Below are 20,353 nucleotides of genomic sequence, written 5' to 3' on the forward strand. Positions count from 1 at the left end.
ACAGTTTTGTTATAAGTCTATTTTGTCTCATATAAGTATTGCTACTCCCGCTTTCTTTCCTTTGTCATTTGCATGGAGTATCTCTTTCCATCCTTTCACTATCAGTTTGTGAGTGTCTTTAGTTCTGAAGTGTGTCTCTTGTATGTAGCATATATACAGGTCTTGTTTTTTTTTTTATCCAATTGACCACCCTATGTCTTTTGATTGGAGAATTTAGTCCATAGACATTTAAAGTAGCTATTGATAAAAATGTATTTCTTTCCATTTTGCTGCTTTTTTTTCTAGGTTTTTAGTAGTTCTTCTCTGTTCCTTTCTTCTTCTCTTGCTCTTTTCCCTTGTGGTTTGATGGCTTTCTTTAGTAATATGCTTGATTTCTTTCCTCTTACTTATTTGTTTACTTATTATAGGTTTTTGGTTTGTGATTGCTCTAAGGTTTCTCTATAATACTCTACGTATATTGCAATCTATATTGAGTTGATGCTCTCTTTAGCTTGACCTCTTTCTAAAAGCTCTATCTTTTACTCCCCTCTTCCCACATTTTATGTTTTTGAAATCATATCTAATCTCCTGTTTTGTGTGTGTCTATCCATCACCCTCTTATCATTGTAATACGTAATTTTAGTACTTTTGCCTTTAACCTATGTATCATCTTCATATGTGGTTGATCTGCTACCTTTATTGTATTTTTGCCTTTACTTGTGATTTTATTTCCTGGCGTTTTTTTTTTGGGGGGGGGCGATAATTTTCTTATCTCTATTTGTGGTCTTCTCTTTCCCACTTAAATAAGTCACTTCAGCATTTCTTGTAGAACTGGCTTCTTGGTGATAAACTCCTTTAATTTTTGCTTGTCTGTGAAGCTCTTTAGCTCTCCTCCCATTCTGAATGATAACCTTGTGGGATAGAGTATTCTTGGCTTGAGGTTTTTTCCTTTCAGCACTTTAAATATGTCATGCCCCTCTCTTCTAGCCTGTAGGGTTTTGGCTGAGAAGTCTGCCAATACCCTTATGGGCTTTCCTTTGTGTATGCCACTTGTTGCCTTTCTCTTGCCACTTTTAGGATTCTCTCTTTATCTTTAATTTTAGACATTTTAATTATAGTGTGTCTTGGTGTGGGTCTCTTGGTGTTCATCTTGCTTTGTGCTCTCTGTGCTTCCTGTACTTAGGTGTCTGTTTCCTTCCTTAGGTTAGGAAAGTTTTCAGCTATTATTTCTTTAAGTAGATTCTCTGCCCCTTTGTCTTTCTCTGTTCCTTCTGGGACCCCTATAATACGAATGATAGTGCACTTGATATTGTCCCAGAGTTCCCTTAGACTGTTCTCATTCTGTCTAATTCTTTTTTTCTTTTATCTGTTCTGTGTGGGTGATTTCCTCTAGTCTTTCATCCAACTTGTTGATCGGTTCTTCTGTATCATCTGCTCTGCTATTGAGTCACTCTAGTGAATTTTTCATTTCCAATATTGAGTCTTCATTTCTAACTTTTTTTTTTATATTTTCCAATTCTTTGTTAGTGTTCTCGCTGTGTTCATCCAGTCTTCTCCCAATATCTGTAAGCATCCCTATGAGTTTTTGGTTGAACTCTTTGTCAGGTAAATTGCTTACTTCTGTTTCATTTAGTTCTTTTTCTGGGTTTTGCCCTATTCCCTTGCTTGGAATATATTCCTTTGCCTCCTCGTTATGCATCTTTATCTGTGCTTATATCTATGTATTAGGTGAGTCTATGTCTCCTGAGCTGGGAGAAGTGGCGTTATGTAAGAGATGGCCTTGAGGCTCAGCAGTGTGCTTCTCTCTCATCACTAGTCCAAATGATCCAGGAGTGACCCCTGTTTGGGCTACTTGTGTCCCTCTGCTGTGGCAGGGTTGCTCTTACTGCAGGTACCCAGGGAGTTAAGTCATTCTCTCCCTGGCTGGCTGACTGTAAATTGGATTTGGGGAGCCCCAGCACTGTTGGATGCAAGGTCTAATAGCACACTCCTGTTGCAGTTTTCCTGTTAATTGAGTATGTACCCAGTATAGCTGGTTGCTAGACTCAGGGGCTTACAGTTGCTGCAGGCCTCAGGCCTGTAAGGCTGTTTTCAGATCTCTTAGGATTGTAGCTGAGTGGGGCTGGCTCTAGGCATGGGAGCACCCAATTGTTTCAGGCTTTGGAAGGTACAGTCAGTCCTCTTTGTGGCTGATTGTGAAGCACAGGTCTTCATCCACTGATAAGCCCCACCCCCCACAGGTCCACACACACCATCAATGCAGCCCTGTTCTGTGCATACTTCCTGGCCCCCTGGAGCATACCTAGTTGCTCCACTGAAGAGGCCCCCACCTCTCCACCAACTCCCCCACAGTTCACCTTGTCCTCACACAGTCCCTGCCCTATAGATGTGGAGACACTCCCTTGCCTATAGAGGATCAAGGTACCCAGTCTATGCAGTCCAACAAGTAGCCTGAGGGCTTGCTATTGGGTGGAGCCAGTCTTTATGGCAGGTTGCCTGCCCTGGCTGAACTGGATTAAATCTGCACTCTAGTAGGTGTGGCAGACCCCTTAGCTATCAGGCCAGAGGAAGAACTTCAATGGCATTTGCCAGTGTCTGTGTCAGTATTCCTGTACTAGGACACAACAATGACTGCCACCAAATTTCAGTCTCTGGAGAGGTCTCACCTCTCACTAAGATGCACCCAGAGCCTACCAGATGAGTCTCTTTTCACCAAAGAACTTTGCAGCTGTCTTTTTGGTGATTTTAGCTTGCTCTCCAAGATGGGTGAATTTGTGCATGGGCCCTTTAAGAGTTAGGTTTTTTGGCTTTCCTCCAACAGCTTTTTGGGGCTATTCCCTGCTGCAGTTAATAGTCAGGGAAGCCAGATCATAGGACACTCATCTCAGTTGTGCTGAATGTAAAGAATGTTTATAGTAGTTAAATGCCCAAGATAAGTTCCCCACTTCTCCAGAGAGGGCTGCGTACCTTAGGATGGCTCCCACCTGGCTGGATGGGAAGCTCTGCTGCTCACCAAGGTGGCTTTTTCCACTCCAAAAGGAATTTCTGCCTCTCCCACCTCAGTCAGGACTGTCCCATCTTGTGGGGTTCTTTTCATGTGGTTTTCACTTTTCTCTTCAGTATAATTTTTCCAAAAATAGTTGTCACCTTATTGTGTTTGTGGGAGGAGGTGAATTCAGAGTCTGCCTACACTGCCATCTTGACGAGATCACTCAAGATTTACTTTTCCATTCAATGTTTTTTTACTAAGATTAAATCCATGATATTGTGTTTAGACAGTTCATACATTTTTACTATAATATAATATTCCATTGGACAGTACATTTTATTAATTTTTCTATTGATGCTAATTTGGGTTATTGCCTGTCTTTTGCTATTTTTTAAAGAACTGTTATGGATATTTTATACACGTCTCCCTTTGCATATATGCAAAGTTTGTGTTGGGTTTGTCTTGCTACTCAAAATTGTGACCTGACCAGCAGCATCACCTGGGAGCTTAGCAAAAACATGGAATTTCCGCTCATGCCTGAAACTTTGCAATTTACCAAGATCTCTATTCTATTTTTATGCACCTTAAGATTTCAGAAACACTGTAGAAAGGGAATTACTGGGTTATAAGTTATATGAAATTTTAAGTTTCTAAAATAATACCAAATTATTTATTTAAGAGTTGTACTAATTTACATTCATACCATTAATAAATAAGAATGGTTACATCTCCAATCCTTTAAATTGTCAAACAATTTTTGACAATTGAATAAGCAAAAATAATGTCTTTTTGTGGTTTTAACTTATGTTTCCCTAATTTACAATGAGTTGCACATCCTTTCATGTTTTTGGGGGGGAGGTGGAGTCACAGTATTTTCTGTCAAACCCTTTTTCTGGATTTTTGCCCATTTCAAAATTGGAATGTCTGCCTTTTTCTTATTGATTTGGAGAGGTTCTTTATATATTCTTGTTGTTAATCCTTGATAGGTTACTTATGTTGTAATTATCTTATCTTGATTTGTCTTTGCATTCACTTCCTTTTACAATATTTTTTGATGAATAGAAGGTCTTAATAATAGCATAGTTAATTTCATCAATCTCGTCCTTAATGATTTGTCTTAAGAAAACATTCCTGACCCCACATCAGAAATATATTCATTTTTCTTTTCTTCTAAACTTTTTAAAGTTTGGTGTTTGACATTTAAGTTTTTAATCTATTTGGAATTGGTTTTTGTATATGAAATGAATAATCCAAGTTTATCTTTTTTCCTTGTGGGTTACCAATTTTTCCTGTTATTTTTACTGACTAGTTTCTACTCTCCTTAGTGATATGCAATGGTGTCTCATATATCAAATTTCCATATAAATGTGAATATGCTGATACATTTTCTATTCTATACTATTGGTCAATTTTCCTATTTTTGGCCAGTACCACATTATCTTAATTATTATAACTTTACATTTTCTTATAGTTGGACAAGTCTTCCATCATTTTTCATCAGATATGTCTTGGCTATTTTTGGTCCTTTGCCTTTCCACATAAGTTTTAGAATCAGTTGTCAAGTTCCCAAAATAACTACACCAAAAGTCTTTTCTGCTTCTTGTACATGTCAGTTTCTCTCTAGTGTCTCCCCTGGCAGGCCTCTGCAGACAAAAACATCTAGGAACTGTAGTTCATGGAGACCAATGTCCAGCAACACAGACTATAAAGATATGGCGTTGGATCTGAGACGCAATAAATAAATAAGTGGCACTTTCTCTCATTATTTCTAATAATGTGGCTGTAGAATCTTTTTTGTTTTCTATGTATAAAATTACATGATTTGCAAAACTTTGGAGCTGTATTCTCCTCTTTTACTTCTTAATGCATTCCATTTCTTTTTCTTTTTCTAATGTGTTGCGCAGTTCTGCCAATAATCTGTTGAGCAGAGGTAGTGATATTGAATATCTTTTGTTTATTCCATATTTTAAAGGAAATCATTTTCATCTAAATTGAATATTTATTAAATTAATTTCCAATTCAGTAACAGGATCAAAGGGTATAAATTATACTTGAATTACTAATATCACAGATTTAAACTCATTTTGATATGCAATATTTTCACTATTATTTTACTATAATTTTAGATTTCTATCCTGATTACTTCTTTGACCAATAAGTGTTTTAGATTTGTTTTATTAATTTCCAAATATATGTGAATTATATTTTTATTATTTTTTCAATTTCTGATATAATTTATGAATTGCGAATGGAAATTTGTTGAAACAAATTTGGGTTTGTGGTCAAGTATATATCAATTTTTATAAATGCTCTATTTGAACTTGAGAAGAATGCTAATTCTCTAATTATATTAATCCATTTTGTATAACAAATTGTTAGTCACAGGAGCACTGATGTTGTGAAAAACTTTAATGATAAGAACAACAAGAGCAAAATTCTTACAAGTGAGCCTCATCTCTGCATTTTAATAGCTATGTCATGCTAGCAGAGAGCTTCATCCTCTCAGTTTCAGTTTTAAAATTATGATAATCCACACTGGACAGTGAGAAATGTTCAATGAATGCCTATAGGTGAGAGTGCCATACAAATAGAAGGTTTTTCATTCATTCAACATAAATTTATTGAAAACCTGTTATGTATGGCATTCTCCTGAGCACTAGGAAGAGAGCTTGAAGGAAAGAAGCACATTGCCTTTGTGGAGTGTAATTTTTATTGTGGGGATATGAATACATACATACATATATTGTGCTTAATATAATGTCATTTTCTAACGAATATTAAAGTAAATAAATAAATAAAGCAGGGTGAAGAACAGAGTGACCAAGTGTGCTTTTTTATATGGGGTGATTCGTGAAAGCCACTCAAAGCAGATGACTTTGAACAGAGATCAGATTAAGTTAGGAAATACACTGTATCTATAGCTGGGGCACTGCAGAGACAAAGGCAAGAAACCTGAGCCAAGAATACATTTGGCATGTTCAAGGAACAAGGCGACCAGTGTGTTGGAGAGGAGTGGGCAAGAAGAGTGATAAGGAAACATCACCTTGAAGGTCATGATAAGGGCTTCAAATTTTAAGTGTGATGAGAAGGTATTCCAGGTAAGTAACTTGGGGTAGGACATAATCTGATTTACGTTTTTCAAGGCTCTTCCTGGCTGTTATTTGAGAGTAAACTGTAAGATTCCACCTTTGAGTCCAGTTTGAAATCCATTAGAAGACTATTGCATTAGTCCAGAAGAGAGATGGCGGTGGATTGGACTAGCAGTGGCAAACAGTCAGATTTGTGACATATTTTGAGGATCTAGCCAGAAAATTTGTTGAGAGATTGGATGTGAGAAAATAGGTTAGTATTCCTATATCCTATATCCCAAGTTTTGAAGCAGAGAACACTGTTAAAAATAGATTTACTAGAGAGAAGTGGATGATCCCCATGAATAAAGTAAATTGAGAGGTTTTATGTAAAGTTAAAGACACCAAAACAGAAGCAGTTGTACTGGAGCTTGCCAGAAAAGGCCTGGCTCAAGATTGACCATTGTGATTTGTTTTTGCCCACCACAGCTTGATTCCAGTAACTCTATTCAACACCCACTTCCTCAGAGCTTACCACTAGGCCCTGTATTTTCTCAGAGCTGGGAAGAGGGAATTTACAGATGCACATGGAAACGCATCTAAGCACCTCTTAATGCCATAGCTCCCCTGGGACTTACAGAGTTAGAACATGCACTCCGACAGTAGAGATCTGGTCTCAAAGGAGGGTTACAACACTTAAAACATGTCTGACCTTACGTCCTGTTTTTTCTCCCTGATAAGTAGGAGTGTACTATGTAGCTGTTATTTGAACTAAAGTTATACATAAAGAGCATTTCCAGAAGTATCTAATAGATAACAAAATTTAAATAAATATAGGTTTCTTCCTCAGAAAGTCTTTCCTCATCACCTAATCAAAAATCACCACTCCCTCTGATCCTTTCAGGTAGTTTATTTTTTGTCATAACACTTATCACTACATGACGTCATGTCACAAAGTATGTGCTTGTCTGCTTATTGTTTGAATTTCTTACAAATGTCAACTTTCTTAGGAGAGGACCTTGTTGGTCTTGTTCGCTACTGAATCCCTAACATCTAAGCCATTCCTGGGGTTTAGTAGAAGCTCAATACAAAATTTGTTGAATGCATTAATGGAAAAGTTACAGACAGAGGCACAACAGAGGGAGTTGTTAATTCTAGCTCAGAACTTTGATAAAGAATTTTGATTTTTATGATAAAGGATTTTCTTTTTATGATAAAGGATATTAATTCTATCTGAGGAGGTTCAAAGGGATTTATGGCAAAGCGACAGAGTAGCTTAAGGTGAGTCTTGAAAGACATGTAGGTGTTTCCAAGTGCAGGGGCATAAAGAGACTCCAGGAGGAAAGGAAGCACAGAGTTTTCATAGACACAGAGCAAAATCAGCTGAAAATTGGTAAGTATGGTTGCAGTATCAAGCGATTTAATACGGTGTATGGTGGGGTCTGGCAAGGCCTGGTAAGAGATGAGGCTCTAGAGACAACAAAGGACTAGATCATAAAGGGTCTTTGATATCCTGGGATGTTTTGAATGCTGCATTGTGGAGCCTGGGTCTCATCCTGAAAATGATGGTTTATCATTAAATAGTTTTAAGCAGATAAATAACAAAGGGCCAGGTTTATATATTAGAAAACTCACTCCAGTAACTTTGTGGATAATGAAGTTAGGCAAAACATGAGAACCTTCAGAAATATAGATGAAAATTGAGCAAATCTTAAAATAAAGCAGTGGCAGTGGGGAGATAGAGGGGTTTATTTGAGGCACAATCCATAAGTAAGGCAGCTAAAGTTCTTGAATATATTGTTTTTGCTGAGGAAGATTTGCCCTGAGCTAACATCTGTTGCCAATCTTCCTCTATTTTGTGTGTGAGCCACTGCTACAGCATGGCCTCTGACAGAGGAGTGGCATAGATCCGTGCCTGGGAACTGAACCCGGGCCACCAAAGAGAAGTGTGCAGAACTTAACCTCTAGGCCACCAGGGCTGGCCCGAATATTTTTAAAACATAGAAAATATTTCCTTTTGTGGAATGGCAGGTATATTTTAAAGGGACAAGACACACATGTAGGTGATACTCTCTGGGCCAAGCAATATGTGAAAGAGGAGCTACTACACAGTAGAAGTGGAAGCTTGGGGCTATCAAAGTGAGATGAAGATGCATGGGAACTCACACATTTTATATGGTCTAGATTTGTAATTTTCCCTACCTGTATTGTAGTTCAATTTCTTATACCTTATTAAGAAATAAAATCTCCTGAATGCATGAGTGAATAAATAAATATAACTAATGAGATATTTTAAAAACGTATTTTTATTTATTTCATATACATATGGCATATCTACTTTAAGTTTTTTAACATTGTATTTTAAATACATTTTTGGTTCTAGTTAGTAAAGTTGCTTTAGAGTTCACTTCAAATCGAATGAGCACTTTCTTTTACTTGTAAGTAAAATGCTAAGAACGTATTTAGGATGATTGCAAAATTCAACCAAGGAAAAATCCAAGGCCATCATTATGATAAAATTACAGCCATAGAAAAAACAGAACCCCAAACTTAAAAGATCACAAGGAAAAAAATTCATAATCTTTTGTGAAACCAACCTTTTAAACTCTCCAGTATTTCTGAAAACAGCTATTACCAGCTGGGAAACTTTTAACTAAGAAATCAACATTCCTCTGACTCATTTAGTGGTCTATCATCCATCTGTATTTTTCGTACTTATTAGGGCATGATAATTCCTCTCAAAGCCTGAGAACATCACAGTTCTCCTTCACCATAAAGACACGACCTAGCCCTGATTTTCAATGGAGGTGTTGAGAATAAAGATGGGCTTTTCTCATTTTTCCATTTTTTCCTCAAGTAGCGTCTACAGTTAAGTCTCCCATCAATCAGTCTTAGGAAAAAAAAAAAATCCATAAGCATCATTGCTTTAATCCATTCATGGGGTTGTTTAGCTAAGAGACAAAGTCAGAATCATTGTTGTTAGTGAGACAGTAGAGAGAACTTCCTGTTTTAAATTCACCATATTGGTGACGATTTCTCCTAGGTGCCTTCTTAAAAATTTAATCAAAGTAAATCCTAAGATATCTCTCCTGATAGAGTACCAGTTGGGCCACTCTGGAGAGAAAGGAGCCTAGTACATAAGAAATATCTATAAAGCAGCTCTCAAGGTAGGTGAGGGGCAGAAGTGTCTCATGACATCTTCATGAAGTTTTTTCTTTGAGGAAAATTAGCCCTGAGCTAACATCTGTGCTTATCTTCCTCTATTTTATATGTGGGACACCTGCCACACCATGGCTTGATGAGCAGTGTATAGGTCCTCGCCCAGGATCTGGGCCGGCGAACCCTGGGCCACCGAAGTGGAGCATACAAACTTAACTATCAAGCCACGGGTCCGGCCCTATGAAGTTAGCATTTTTATTCCTTGCTTAGCGATGAAGAAACTGAGGGTTAGAGTGCTTAAATGAATTAGAATATGGGAAAAATAATATTCACTCTCATGTATGTATATTGCAAAAAACTGGCTTCTTTCTGTTCTGCTTCCCTAGAGAAAAGGTCTCCTCTGCTTTTTATCTATTTGGAATTTCAATGATTTGGTCACACTAAGTCAGTGTTTCTAAAGATATGTATCACTGACCACCAGTATAAGGATAGCCATGAAAGTTCTTTAAAAATGTGGAATCCTGCATTGCATAACTTACTGAGTCTGTATATCTGGGACATTATGTCTGGTAATCTGCATTTAGAAAAGCATTTCAACATGCCAATTATACACTGAAATGTTGAAAAACACTACCCTAAGTGGGGTGGAAGTGGGGGGATGAGGAAGAGCAGATAAAGATAGTCTCCAATATTCTTTCCTCCCTGGGGCTGTCACAATGAGTGAAGGAGCAAGCAGGAAGCTTCTCTTCTCCAGCTCTGCTCTGGAGAAATGGAGTCTGGCTTCTAGAAAGGGGAGCTGTGACAAAACAGGATCTAACCAGTGTCTTCCCCAGATGCTTCTGCAAGAAAGTGTTACTTTGTGCTTCATTTGGTCCTTGTCAACTAACCATGACTACAAAAGGAATTGCTCTTTTAAAAGTTACAGTTTTGCTTTTTAGGCTTAAGAACAACATATGACTTTAGATAGAGAGAAATCAAAGGCTTTTACATATGTAGGCTGTCAGCTAACAAGATGTTTTCCCTAAGTGATATAGAGACAAAGCTCACTCAAGTCTGTAACATTCTTTCTAAAAGAGAATTTATGGCACATTCTCTACTACCTACCTCAGAGTAGCTACCAAGAGATTGATGGTGAATTGGTATAGATAGGGCAAGGAAATTTTATTTCCATTTCTTCTGTGTTATAGTTTCAATGAGAGAAAATAGATTTTAAGCTCATACCAAGAAATGACCTGAAAGTACTATCACAGCTCAAGGAACTTACCTTTATGTAGAAAAGACAAGACAATAAAAAGTACACAGTGTACTTAACATAATGTACACCTCCACATCTGCCAGTCAACTTAGTCTTAATTGATAATGGGCTTTTGATGATAGCTCATTTTATCATAGGATAGAGTTCACTAAAAATGCTCTGTTAAAACACATTATGCTTTAGAGAGATGCTTCAGTCACCTAGGGAAGACCCCAAATCAATTTCCATGTCTAGTGCTTTGTTTTCAAGTTGTACTTGCTTACAGGAACCAAGGCAGAACGTTGCCACATGGCCAAACCGCAGAAAGGGTCCAAACCAGAAAGGTCCAGAATGGTGATGGGGTGCTGTATGCAAAAGGAACTGTGTGCAAAGGTGTCATGGGCAAGAAGGAAAGATCTGTGCATGCCCCAAACACCCCTGCCCCAGAGATGACGAGGAGACTCCTTGCCCTTCACATCCCATAAAGACACTGCTCACCTTCCCTTCCAGGAGAAGGTGTTTTAGAGCATGAGTTCTACTGCCTCCATTCGTGGATGAATGAATAACATTTCTGCTCTGCTATCCTCATTTTATTAGCAAGAGTGGCTCTAAGCAAAAAGACCCACTTGCAGGTCACCAGTAGCTTAGGGCTCAGTAACACTTTCTTTCTTTTAGGCAGATTTGATACTATATATGCACTCATAAGGGATGAGTATATTTTTGATTGCACAACATTTGGCTCTGCAAGTATGCTGTATTGTTAACTTGATAAGGTAGAAGTTAGTTTTATAAATTATATACCCTACTATTTCCCATTGTATAGAATCATAGATATCCACAATACAGAAAGCTGAAACCTGTTGTTACTGGATTATAAACTGTTACTAATATATTGACTTCAAAATAAATTGATTTTTAAAGTCTCATTTTCAGAAACATTTATATATCTTCAACATTTTCAATCCTGGGAGTTATCCACCATTTTGCTTAAGAATCAAGCAGTGATTGATGAGATCTCATGGCAGCTTCTTATTTAATAGAACATCATTGCGTATGAACTAGTAAACCCACAGAAATGGGAATAATGGCAAATACCCAAGCAAAGTGTGAGATTTAAGAACTACAATATTGTGATTTATTAGAAATACATATTTGGTCACTCAGATGACCAAATTACATTTCTCATATATATTTGCTCTTTGTCCATGGTTCCTGGCTCACAGCTTCTAAAACCTTTGGAATTTCCTGTGACAAGACTGACAAATATGTCTTTTTTATGTTGATGAGGTAACTTTTGGAGAGCCCTTAGGTAACCTAAGGATGGGAGCTGGTTGCCGGGAGAATTAACTGAGTAATTAGAGGGTTGGAACTTTCATTCTCTCCTCCTCACCTCCAGCGAAGCCAGAGGGGCTGCAGATGAGTTCAATTGTAGTGGCCAGTGATTTAACCCATCACGTGTTTGTAATGAAGCTTCTATAAAAACCCGAAAGGGAAAGGTTCGGAGAGCTTCCAAATTGATGAACAAGTGGAGATTTGGGGAGACTGGAGCTCTTGAAGAGGGCATGGAAGCTCAGTGCCCTTCCCTCATACCTTGCACTATACTTCACTTCTGTCTGGCTGTTCCTGACATATATCCTTTTAATAGACCAGTATTCTAGTGAGTAAATATGTTTCCTGAGTTCTGTGAGCTGCTCTAACAAATTAACCGAACCGAAGGAGGGGGTCTTGGGAACCTCTCATCCATAGCCAGTTGGTCAGAAGTACAGGTAAACTACCCGAGCTTGTGACTGGCATCTAAAGTGGGGGTGGAGGGAGGTGCAGTCTTGTAGGACTGAACCCTTCATCCATGGAATCTGAGGCTGTCTCTAGGTAGATAGTGTCACAATTGAATTGAATTGTAGGACACCCAGTTGATGTCCAGAGAATTGCTTGGTGGGGCAAGAGGAGAAATCCCTCCACCCTGCAAATGGGAATCGGATCTGTACACTTTTAAGGACACTATTGTAAGATACGTTTAGAAACTCTTAGGATGTGGATGCTAGAAGCAGACAGTTTATTTAAAACTTCTACTTAAGTAAACTATTGCAGGCTAGACATATTTTTTTGAATTCTAATCTATTATTTTATATATTTTAGAAATGAGAGATTGGAATTTCACAAAAAGTCAAACACAGTGATGCCATTTGCTATGTTTTATTTTGCTATTAGCTTGTTAAACATAACATGCAAATAATCAAAAAGAAACATACATGGGACTTAGAGTGAAATAATTCTAGAAAAGAAAAGTTTCACTAGGTAACTACATGAATTTTTAATACTAAAAATATTGCTTTAAGTGTATGCGGCTTAATGAATTTTGTCTAGTACTTTGCATAATCATTGATCTCAAAATTTACCACCTATTTTTCAGCAAAACAAATTTGAACATTAAAATTTGAGCATTTAAAAATTGAGATGGTTTGCTCAAGACAGTAAACACCCATTTGTATGTAGTCCATGCTTTTTGGCACATTAACTTAAGATTAAGGAATTACAAAACTTGGCTGACTTCCATACAACCAGTAAAAGGCTTTGTACATCATTTGACGGTAGAGATGTGGAAAACACTAAATTTACAAATACAGCATTAAGTTTGTTGTCTGTGTGTGTGTATGTGTCTGTGCTTGTGATGAAATAGGCCTGCCTTTCATCTTTTCTTTTAAAAAAAGTAGTAAAATGTTTACAAAACATTTTCCCTCGGAATTTAAAATTCATGGAAGTAATAAACAACAAAAATGAATATTATGAAACATTATGAAATATTATGAAAACTGACACACAAAAAAACATAACCATAAAATGTTGCTCCAGGATACACCTCAATATAATTGGAATTAGTTGATATTAAGTAACAGTGATTTCATTTGCTACGCGTAGACATTCATACATATCAGGTGGCAGACTAGTATGGGTGAGGCGATTGCCATCCAAACGCAAATGCTTGATCTTGGAGTAGGATAGAGGTCCCAGGATCTTACAGAAGCTCTTTACTTCAAACTCTGTAAATTAAAGAATGGAAAACTTTAATCATTTCTTTTTTGAGTACACAGGCTTTGAGATAATCATTTAAAAAATTCCTCAAATCCATAATATCTAATAGGACTTCTTCCCACTTATTTGATGTATCTTTGAATTTGAAGCTACTAAAGGTATATGTCAGGCTACCAAATGACACAGCAATATTTAGTAAAGAATTCCCATGGTAGATCGGGACATTCAATGGAATTTTTCAAAGAACAGAACTTATTTAGGTTCTTGATTTAGAAATATTTGATTTTAGAAAGACATTCAATTAGTGCATCATGTTATCTAAGCAATCTTTCAAAATATTTAGTCTAGCCTGAAGAAATCTCAGATTGGTGCTGTTGTATGAACAATCTCACCAATATAACCACCCTGGAGTTTTTCATCTTAAAATAAGAGAGGTTAACTAGATAAACTCTAAAGAGTTTTCCAACAACCACACTCTATGGCAATGATTCAAAACTACAAAGCAAAAACCAAAGCATGGAATGTCCACCATCTGAGCCCATGTTCTTTTTTCTGTGGTCAAAAAGCTGCCACAAATGAAAAACTGATTTAGTTCTTAAGAGAAACTAAGATTTACTAGACGGCATGATCTATGTGTATACATAGTCTATTTTGCCCAAGTCTATTTCAGATTAACATTATCTGATCTTCTATGTTGTTATTTTCTTTCATTCTCAAATTCTACTTAACAGTGACTTGAGTGAAAGCCTAAACACACTTTCCTTAAGATGTTGTCTTAAATAACTCGTCAGTCAAATTCCAGAGATTCTTCTTATGGTACCTACCTCTGAGAATGGATGGAACAGTGGAAAAAACATGGGCTTAAGCCTATCTTAGTTTTCTGCCTCTGCCATTTACCATCCAAGTGACTGTGGAACATTTATTTGATCTGTTTGTTAGATATAACATATCTATCACACTGTTTTGCATGAAGATTAAACTAAAATATGTAAAGCACTTCACAAAGTGCTAGCACATAATATGTAATAAATAATTATTGGCCTCCTTTTAATTTTTTTCTTTTTTCCAAATTACATTAGGAACATCTACAATTAGGCTAATGCTTACAGTTGCAAGTTTGAAATACGAGAAATATTTTTTGGCTATATATTTCCTAGTATTAGAAAAATATTAAGAGGCTCCTTTTATCTTAAAAGAATGCAGACAATTGATATGCATAATTATTATGTGGCAAAATAAGCCATATTGAAGACATACATGCAAAGTCAAATGACAAGAATACCTAAAATGTATATACCTAAATATCAAGGATAAGGAAGGAAGAAAAGTAACAACTCGTTTTCAAATGACCACATGTGCTAGGCACGGTGGTTTCAAATCTCAGCTTGGCACTGAGTGGCTGTTGGCATTTGTCCCATAGACTACCTTTCCCATCTCCTTCATTGGCTTTTCCTTCTTTTACTCATGCAATGAAAACTGGTCTTTACACCTCCAAATGCTCCTATGTCTGTATCTCTCCCCTTTCTTGTCTCAGAGTAGGAGGTAGTCTCGCTCTCGGCTAACCTCCACCCACCAAATCTAATGGATTTCTTCGCCTTCTCACACCTTAAATCTGGTTAACGTTTTGGCCTGAGTATCCTTCCTCTTAACCACAAATGTTTATAATGTGGGACTGTATATTGCCACATAGTGAATTTTCCACTGGAAAGGACTGTAAGAGTTCAGCTCTGATAGCTTTACTGTGTATTGTATGACAAACAAGCTTTCCAGATACGAGAAAGAACAGGTGGCATTTCAGAGTTGGCAATCATGGACTGCTTCATGAGAACACCCCAATTCTACTACATAAAATTGTTGTAGAATTACAAAGTATCATATTAACAAGGCACATTGTAATTTTTCTGATACGTATGTCAATATCCTTATCCTATAACAAGTGAACCGACTTTCATGGTATAAAAATGTTCAATTTCAATAGACTATTTTTCAGATAGAATTGTTTTATGTGTGAATCAGTGCTTCCCAATTGATTTTTGATTTAACAAACTTTATCCATGAATAATAGGTTTTCTCTTCTGCCAACCTTTATTAAACAGTAAGGTGGGGAATGGGATATGTCAATTTCCCACCTGAATTTGTATAGCTTAAATTGAAAATGTCCCAGAAGACCAGATGAGTGCATAAACAGCCCAAGTGGATCGGATCAAACTCCCACTCAGAAGATAAACTATGGCAACAAGAGAAAGGAAGGAGAAGCTGTGGCAAAATCAAATGAGGCAAAGGCTTGTATATAAGAAAATGGGCTCTGTAATGCTATTTAAAAAATGTTCCAAACCCTCATCATATTCCTTCCCTCCTTAATCATTCTCAGTCCTCATAAGAACACAGTAAAGAGCATGCACACCATACCAGGGAACAAAGAGAGACGATGATCATGATAGTAATATGTTGAGTCCCAAGTAATCATGTCAGAGAAGACCATGAGTACAGACAGGCTGCTCTGAGGACAAGCAGAAGGGCGATTTGAAGCCTCTCCTAGCTGTGCCTCTTCTGGACTTATTTATTCCTCCCTCAGCTAGATCTTGCCAAGGAAAAAATGTAGAACACAAATCTAAGTCATGAAGGAGGCAAATAGTAACAGATAAATGGCAAGAGATAACTCAGCAGGATTAATTAGCCTTGAATATTAAATTTGAAGAAATTAGTGTTTAAATTCTATGATCTTAATGGTTTCTTATCTGGATACTCCAAAGAAAGGCCAGATATTGGATAAATAACTGAGCTAGAATTCTTCCATCTTTGAATTGGAGGGATATTTTATTGGCATTTTCATTGTTTTTTTTTTTTTCTTTTTTTAAAAACAGAGACAGATGCAATATTTGTGTTACACAGCTTAGGCATTTAAAACTTGAGGAAATAGCAATGAAACACAGGCACAGCTTTCTACTTACTTTCAAGTTCATTGACCTCCAGGTAATAATTTTCAAGGTTTTCATTGACAGTCGGTATGTTTTTAAGCTTGTTATAGGAGAGATCCAGCTCAAGCAGAGAGGAGACATTAAAAGAATTTCCAGGTATTCCACCATCAGCTAGCTCATTATGAGATAAACGTAGATACTGCAGTCCATTAAAACGCTTGAAATACTCATCAGGGATGTTGCTGATCTTATTGTTGTCTAAATAGAGAGTCAGAAGAGAGACGGGGAGACCTGTAGGCAGTTTGCTCATCTGATTGAAGCTCAAGTCAAGGTACTCAAGGGACTTAAGACCTCTAAAAGCAGCTGAAATGGCATCCTCTTTCAGTTGATTGTGTTGAAGATGGACCATGGTCAGGTTTACCAGTCCATCAAAGGAGCCGAGCTTCGTGATCTTGTTGTGAGTAAGCTGCAGGTCCACCAGAGATTTGGGAAGTGGGCCCACAGACTCTGTCAGATTGTTGTGATTTATGTGCAGCTTCTTCAGTTGTTTCAATTTAGAGAAAACTCTTCCTTTTATCTTGGAATTTTCTAGGAGGTTATGATCTAGAATGAGCCACTGTAGATCGGTTACATTTTCAAAGGCCTTTTCATCAATATGGTCAATCTGGTTATTCCGAAGGTAAAGGTACTTAATTCCAGGAGGCACCATTGGCACACTTTTCAGTTTCAGTTCATCGCAATACATGGCTGTTGGATAGCTTTCAGGGCAGTTACATTCTGGTGCACAGTTTGGTGATGATCGCCCATAAATCGATAGGGGGATATTGTAATCATAATCGTCGTAGTAGTAGCCGCTGGTACCACTGATCAATGCCAAGAGGAAAGTAAACGCACCTGGATTCATTTTTGGGAAATGCTTTGAATCCTAAATAAAGTGGAAACATATTATTATAAGATAGTATAGTTTCAGGTAAAGGATATTTGATTTGCAATGTTCAATGCACCAGCAAAGGTGTATTTTACTATTTTATAGTGCTTTTTTAGTGCATCTAACAATGTCTTAATTTTTATTCAAGTGTGAGGATAAGGATGTAGATTTACAACTTGTGGGGTGGTGAACAAGTTTCAGATTAGATTGCATATACATACGCCCCCTTCTGGGTGAGTCAGGCCTTATTGTTCCCGTCAGTCTTTCTAGGTCTTTCCTTAATTAAATGCCTTCCTACAAGAGGTTTCTGGGTGGTGCCCATTGACCACCATGGTAAAACATTGCTTTCAGAACACTCTTCAAAACCAGAAGAAATAAAAATGAGAAGACAGTTGTCAACTGTACCCACTACCTTATCATTCAATATCATTAAAATGTCTCATTAAGAAGACCCTTCCTGGGAACATGGGCAATCTGTGGTTTTGCCTGGAGGAAAGCTGTTCTTATGTGTGTGTGTTGGGGGAGGGCAGAGCAGGGGGGTTGACATTCCTTTAAAAACATCTGGTTATTGTTGTTGGTTCTGAGAAAGGGGATCAGAATTCTTTGTGGAGGTGCGTGTGCATATTATTCCATTTTTGGTTTAACATTCCATACTTTAAAGCACATTACAAAACTGTGTTCTGCAATTAATACTTAGTCTATTAGTTTTAGCAAAACTACTGTTTATTAGTCAGGGAAATGTCACAAATTCTAAAAATGTTTAAACCTAGAAAGAGATCTAACTGGCAGAGAAAGAGTCTTTTCCAAGTTTTGAATTAAAGTTCTCTTTTCTCTCAATAACTCAGAAGTTTTCTACTCCCTTCATGCCAAAATTTAAGATGGCATGATTCACTTCTCTGGATTTTAGTGATCTCACAGAATGGAAGTGGGAGAGAGATGGGAACTGAGGGAGGTCTGTATGTAACAGTGGCATTAGGAGCCATGTAGGAAAGGATAAAACTGAGACTAGATAAATTAAAAACAATTTATAACAGTGAAACACATTTCTAAGGTGAGGCTCAGTAAAGTACATTTCAGTTGCTTGGGGAAGTATGGGTCAGCAATCAAGGTAAAGAGAAATAAGATATAAGAATTGGACTTTTGTAGAGTGAAGAGTTATGGCTGAGGAGAAGTTGGTAACTCTGGGAAGGAGCTCATTCATGTGAAGCAGGATCCACATTCCAATAGATAACCATAAAATAATATATCTTCCTGTGAGAAATGCGGTACAAGTTTTTGGACCTAGGTAGTTTGAGATAAGTAGGATTTTTTAGTATCCAGAATTTTAAACATACTTTTCTTTGCTTTAATTTAGGATTATGAAGTACTTTATTTTAGCAGATGAAACACACTCAAAAAGTTGTTAGAATCACTTTGATAGCTGACATAATGTAACATGTAGCCAGATTTATAGTAAATTATTCCCTAAGATTATGATGGAATCATTTAATTCAGTTGACAGGACTTAGCCATGAGAACAATTACACAGTACTAACGTAATTATAAGATTCTTTATAAGTTACAGGATGTAAATGATTTGTCTTGCTTCATTAATAAGCTTCCACCTTATTTCAAATAAAGTATAAACCAAAATAGTCATGGTAACTATAATACGTGTATTGAATAGTGATGAAAAAATGTTTCCATATTTTTTGGCAGAGTAAAAACACAGGCTCTGAATTCAGAGAGTTTGTAACCATATAGTGACTCCATTGTGAAGGAAAATCACACTCTACTTTCCCCTCAGTTTTTTCAAATACCTGTGGCTATGGAGGAAATGCTTTTTGCAAAAAGTAAGTCATGTTTCCCAGAATTTCTTTAAAACATGTTCCTTAAGATACACATCCAAAAAACTCTTTAAAAGTAACAAAGTAGAAATAAATAATCCATAAGTGCCTATGTATTTTAGCTCACATTTTACAACATAAAATGTTTATGACAAGTTGTAACAAAAGATAACAATATACTTGTTGCAAAATATTTTGAATACTGATGGAAGTGGCTTTTCTTTGTTCCAAAAGTAGGTTTGAACAATACTAACATCTCTCTATAACTAATTAGCATAAAAATAACAAACATTTTAATTGCTACACTATTTCACTGTCTAGTTTAAATATTTTCTCATTCCAAGCTTGAAACTTTTTATAACTTCCTTTGCCAAGCAATACAGTATGTACTGTATAAAATTTATCTCAAATCCATAAATCATAGAATGCATATTACGCAAAATGTGAAAGTAAATGCTCAAAACTGGATTTGCTGTTGACTCGCAGTTGGTAAAGTTGCTCTGGAATATTTTCTGTTCCTGTTACAATAAACACTGTCCCAAACAGCATCCCCAGTGCTATAGTTAAAACAGCACTTACCTTACTGTCTTGACACTGCTTTCGTTAATTCTTAAAGCAGATGCACTATGGACAAGAATCCACCAATATATGCTGTAAACTCTGTCAGGACGGAACTGGCTGCCAGATTCTTAGTGATACAAGAGCTGAAGGGGGGAAAATCCAGCCCAGTCACGCCAGTCTCTGAATGGAGTTATGTCATTGTGGGGATCTTGTGGTGTGGCATGTGAACACTCTGCTCTCTAACGAAGTGCAGGTGGACGTCGTGAGCAAAGGCTGCCCGGCTCATTCCCTATGGAATGGGAGATACGTGCTTAACAAGCTCAAATACCATAGCTTTTAACCAAGAACTGAGTCCTGCTGCGAAGGAGGTTTCTACAGTGAGAACATTTCTCTTACAAAGCTCTTTCCTTCTGTAGCTGTGGCAACAATTAAATGTGATTCTCTCAACCAACTATCGTGTTCACATAGAGGTTTAATAAATCATAGATCAAATAATTTCAGGAAAATACAAATACAAAGCAGGGTCTAGAGGAATTGAATCCTTTTTGCCCACTACTCTTGAAATCTATATTGATTTACTTGGAATAACTTAATTTTGGCCAGGAAGGTAACTACACTAGTTTCTAAAATATGAAAAATGCTTCATTTACTCTCTGATACA

The 20,353-nt window shown here is 37.0% G+C and overlaps 1 protein-coding gene across 1 annotated transcript; it reads right to left on the minus strand.

Annotated features, from left to right (window-relative positions):
- Window positions 1–12,606: 12,606 nt before the first annotated feature.
- On the minus strand, window positions 12,607–20,106 carry LUM (lumican). The gene is made up of 3 exons (XM_014841264.3): window positions 19,711–20,106; window positions 16,411–17,302; window positions 12,607–13,467 (listed from the first exon to the last, which is right to left on the minus strand). The coding sequence occupies exons 2-3, from the start codon at window positions 17,279–17,281 to the stop codon at window positions 13,313–13,315; spliced, it is 1,026 nt and encodes a 341-aa protein (XP_014696750.1). The 5' UTR covers window positions 17,282–17,302; window positions 19,711–20,106; the 3' UTR covers window positions 12,607–13,312.
- Window positions 20,107–20,353: the final 247 nt, after the last annotated feature.

Source organism: Equus asinus, chromosome 4, assembly GCF_041296235.1.
Source record: "Equus asinus isolate D_3611 breed Donkey chromosome 4, EquAss-T2T_v2, whole genome shotgun sequence".
Classification (NCBI taxonomy): domain Eukaryota; kingdom Metazoa; phylum Chordata; class Mammalia; order Perissodactyla; family Equidae; genus Equus; species Equus asinus.

Bases quoted from the DNA above. Each gene is read 5' to 3' on its own strand.
- LUM (XM_014841264.3), bottom strand. From the start codon at position 17,281: ATGAATCCAGGTGCGTTTACTTTCCTCTTGGCATTGATCAGTGGTACC. The intron at 13,468-16,410 runs GTAAGTAGAAAG...TTTAATTTACAG, and splicing joins GGAGGTCAATGAACTTGAAA to AGTTTGAAGTAAAGAGCTTC.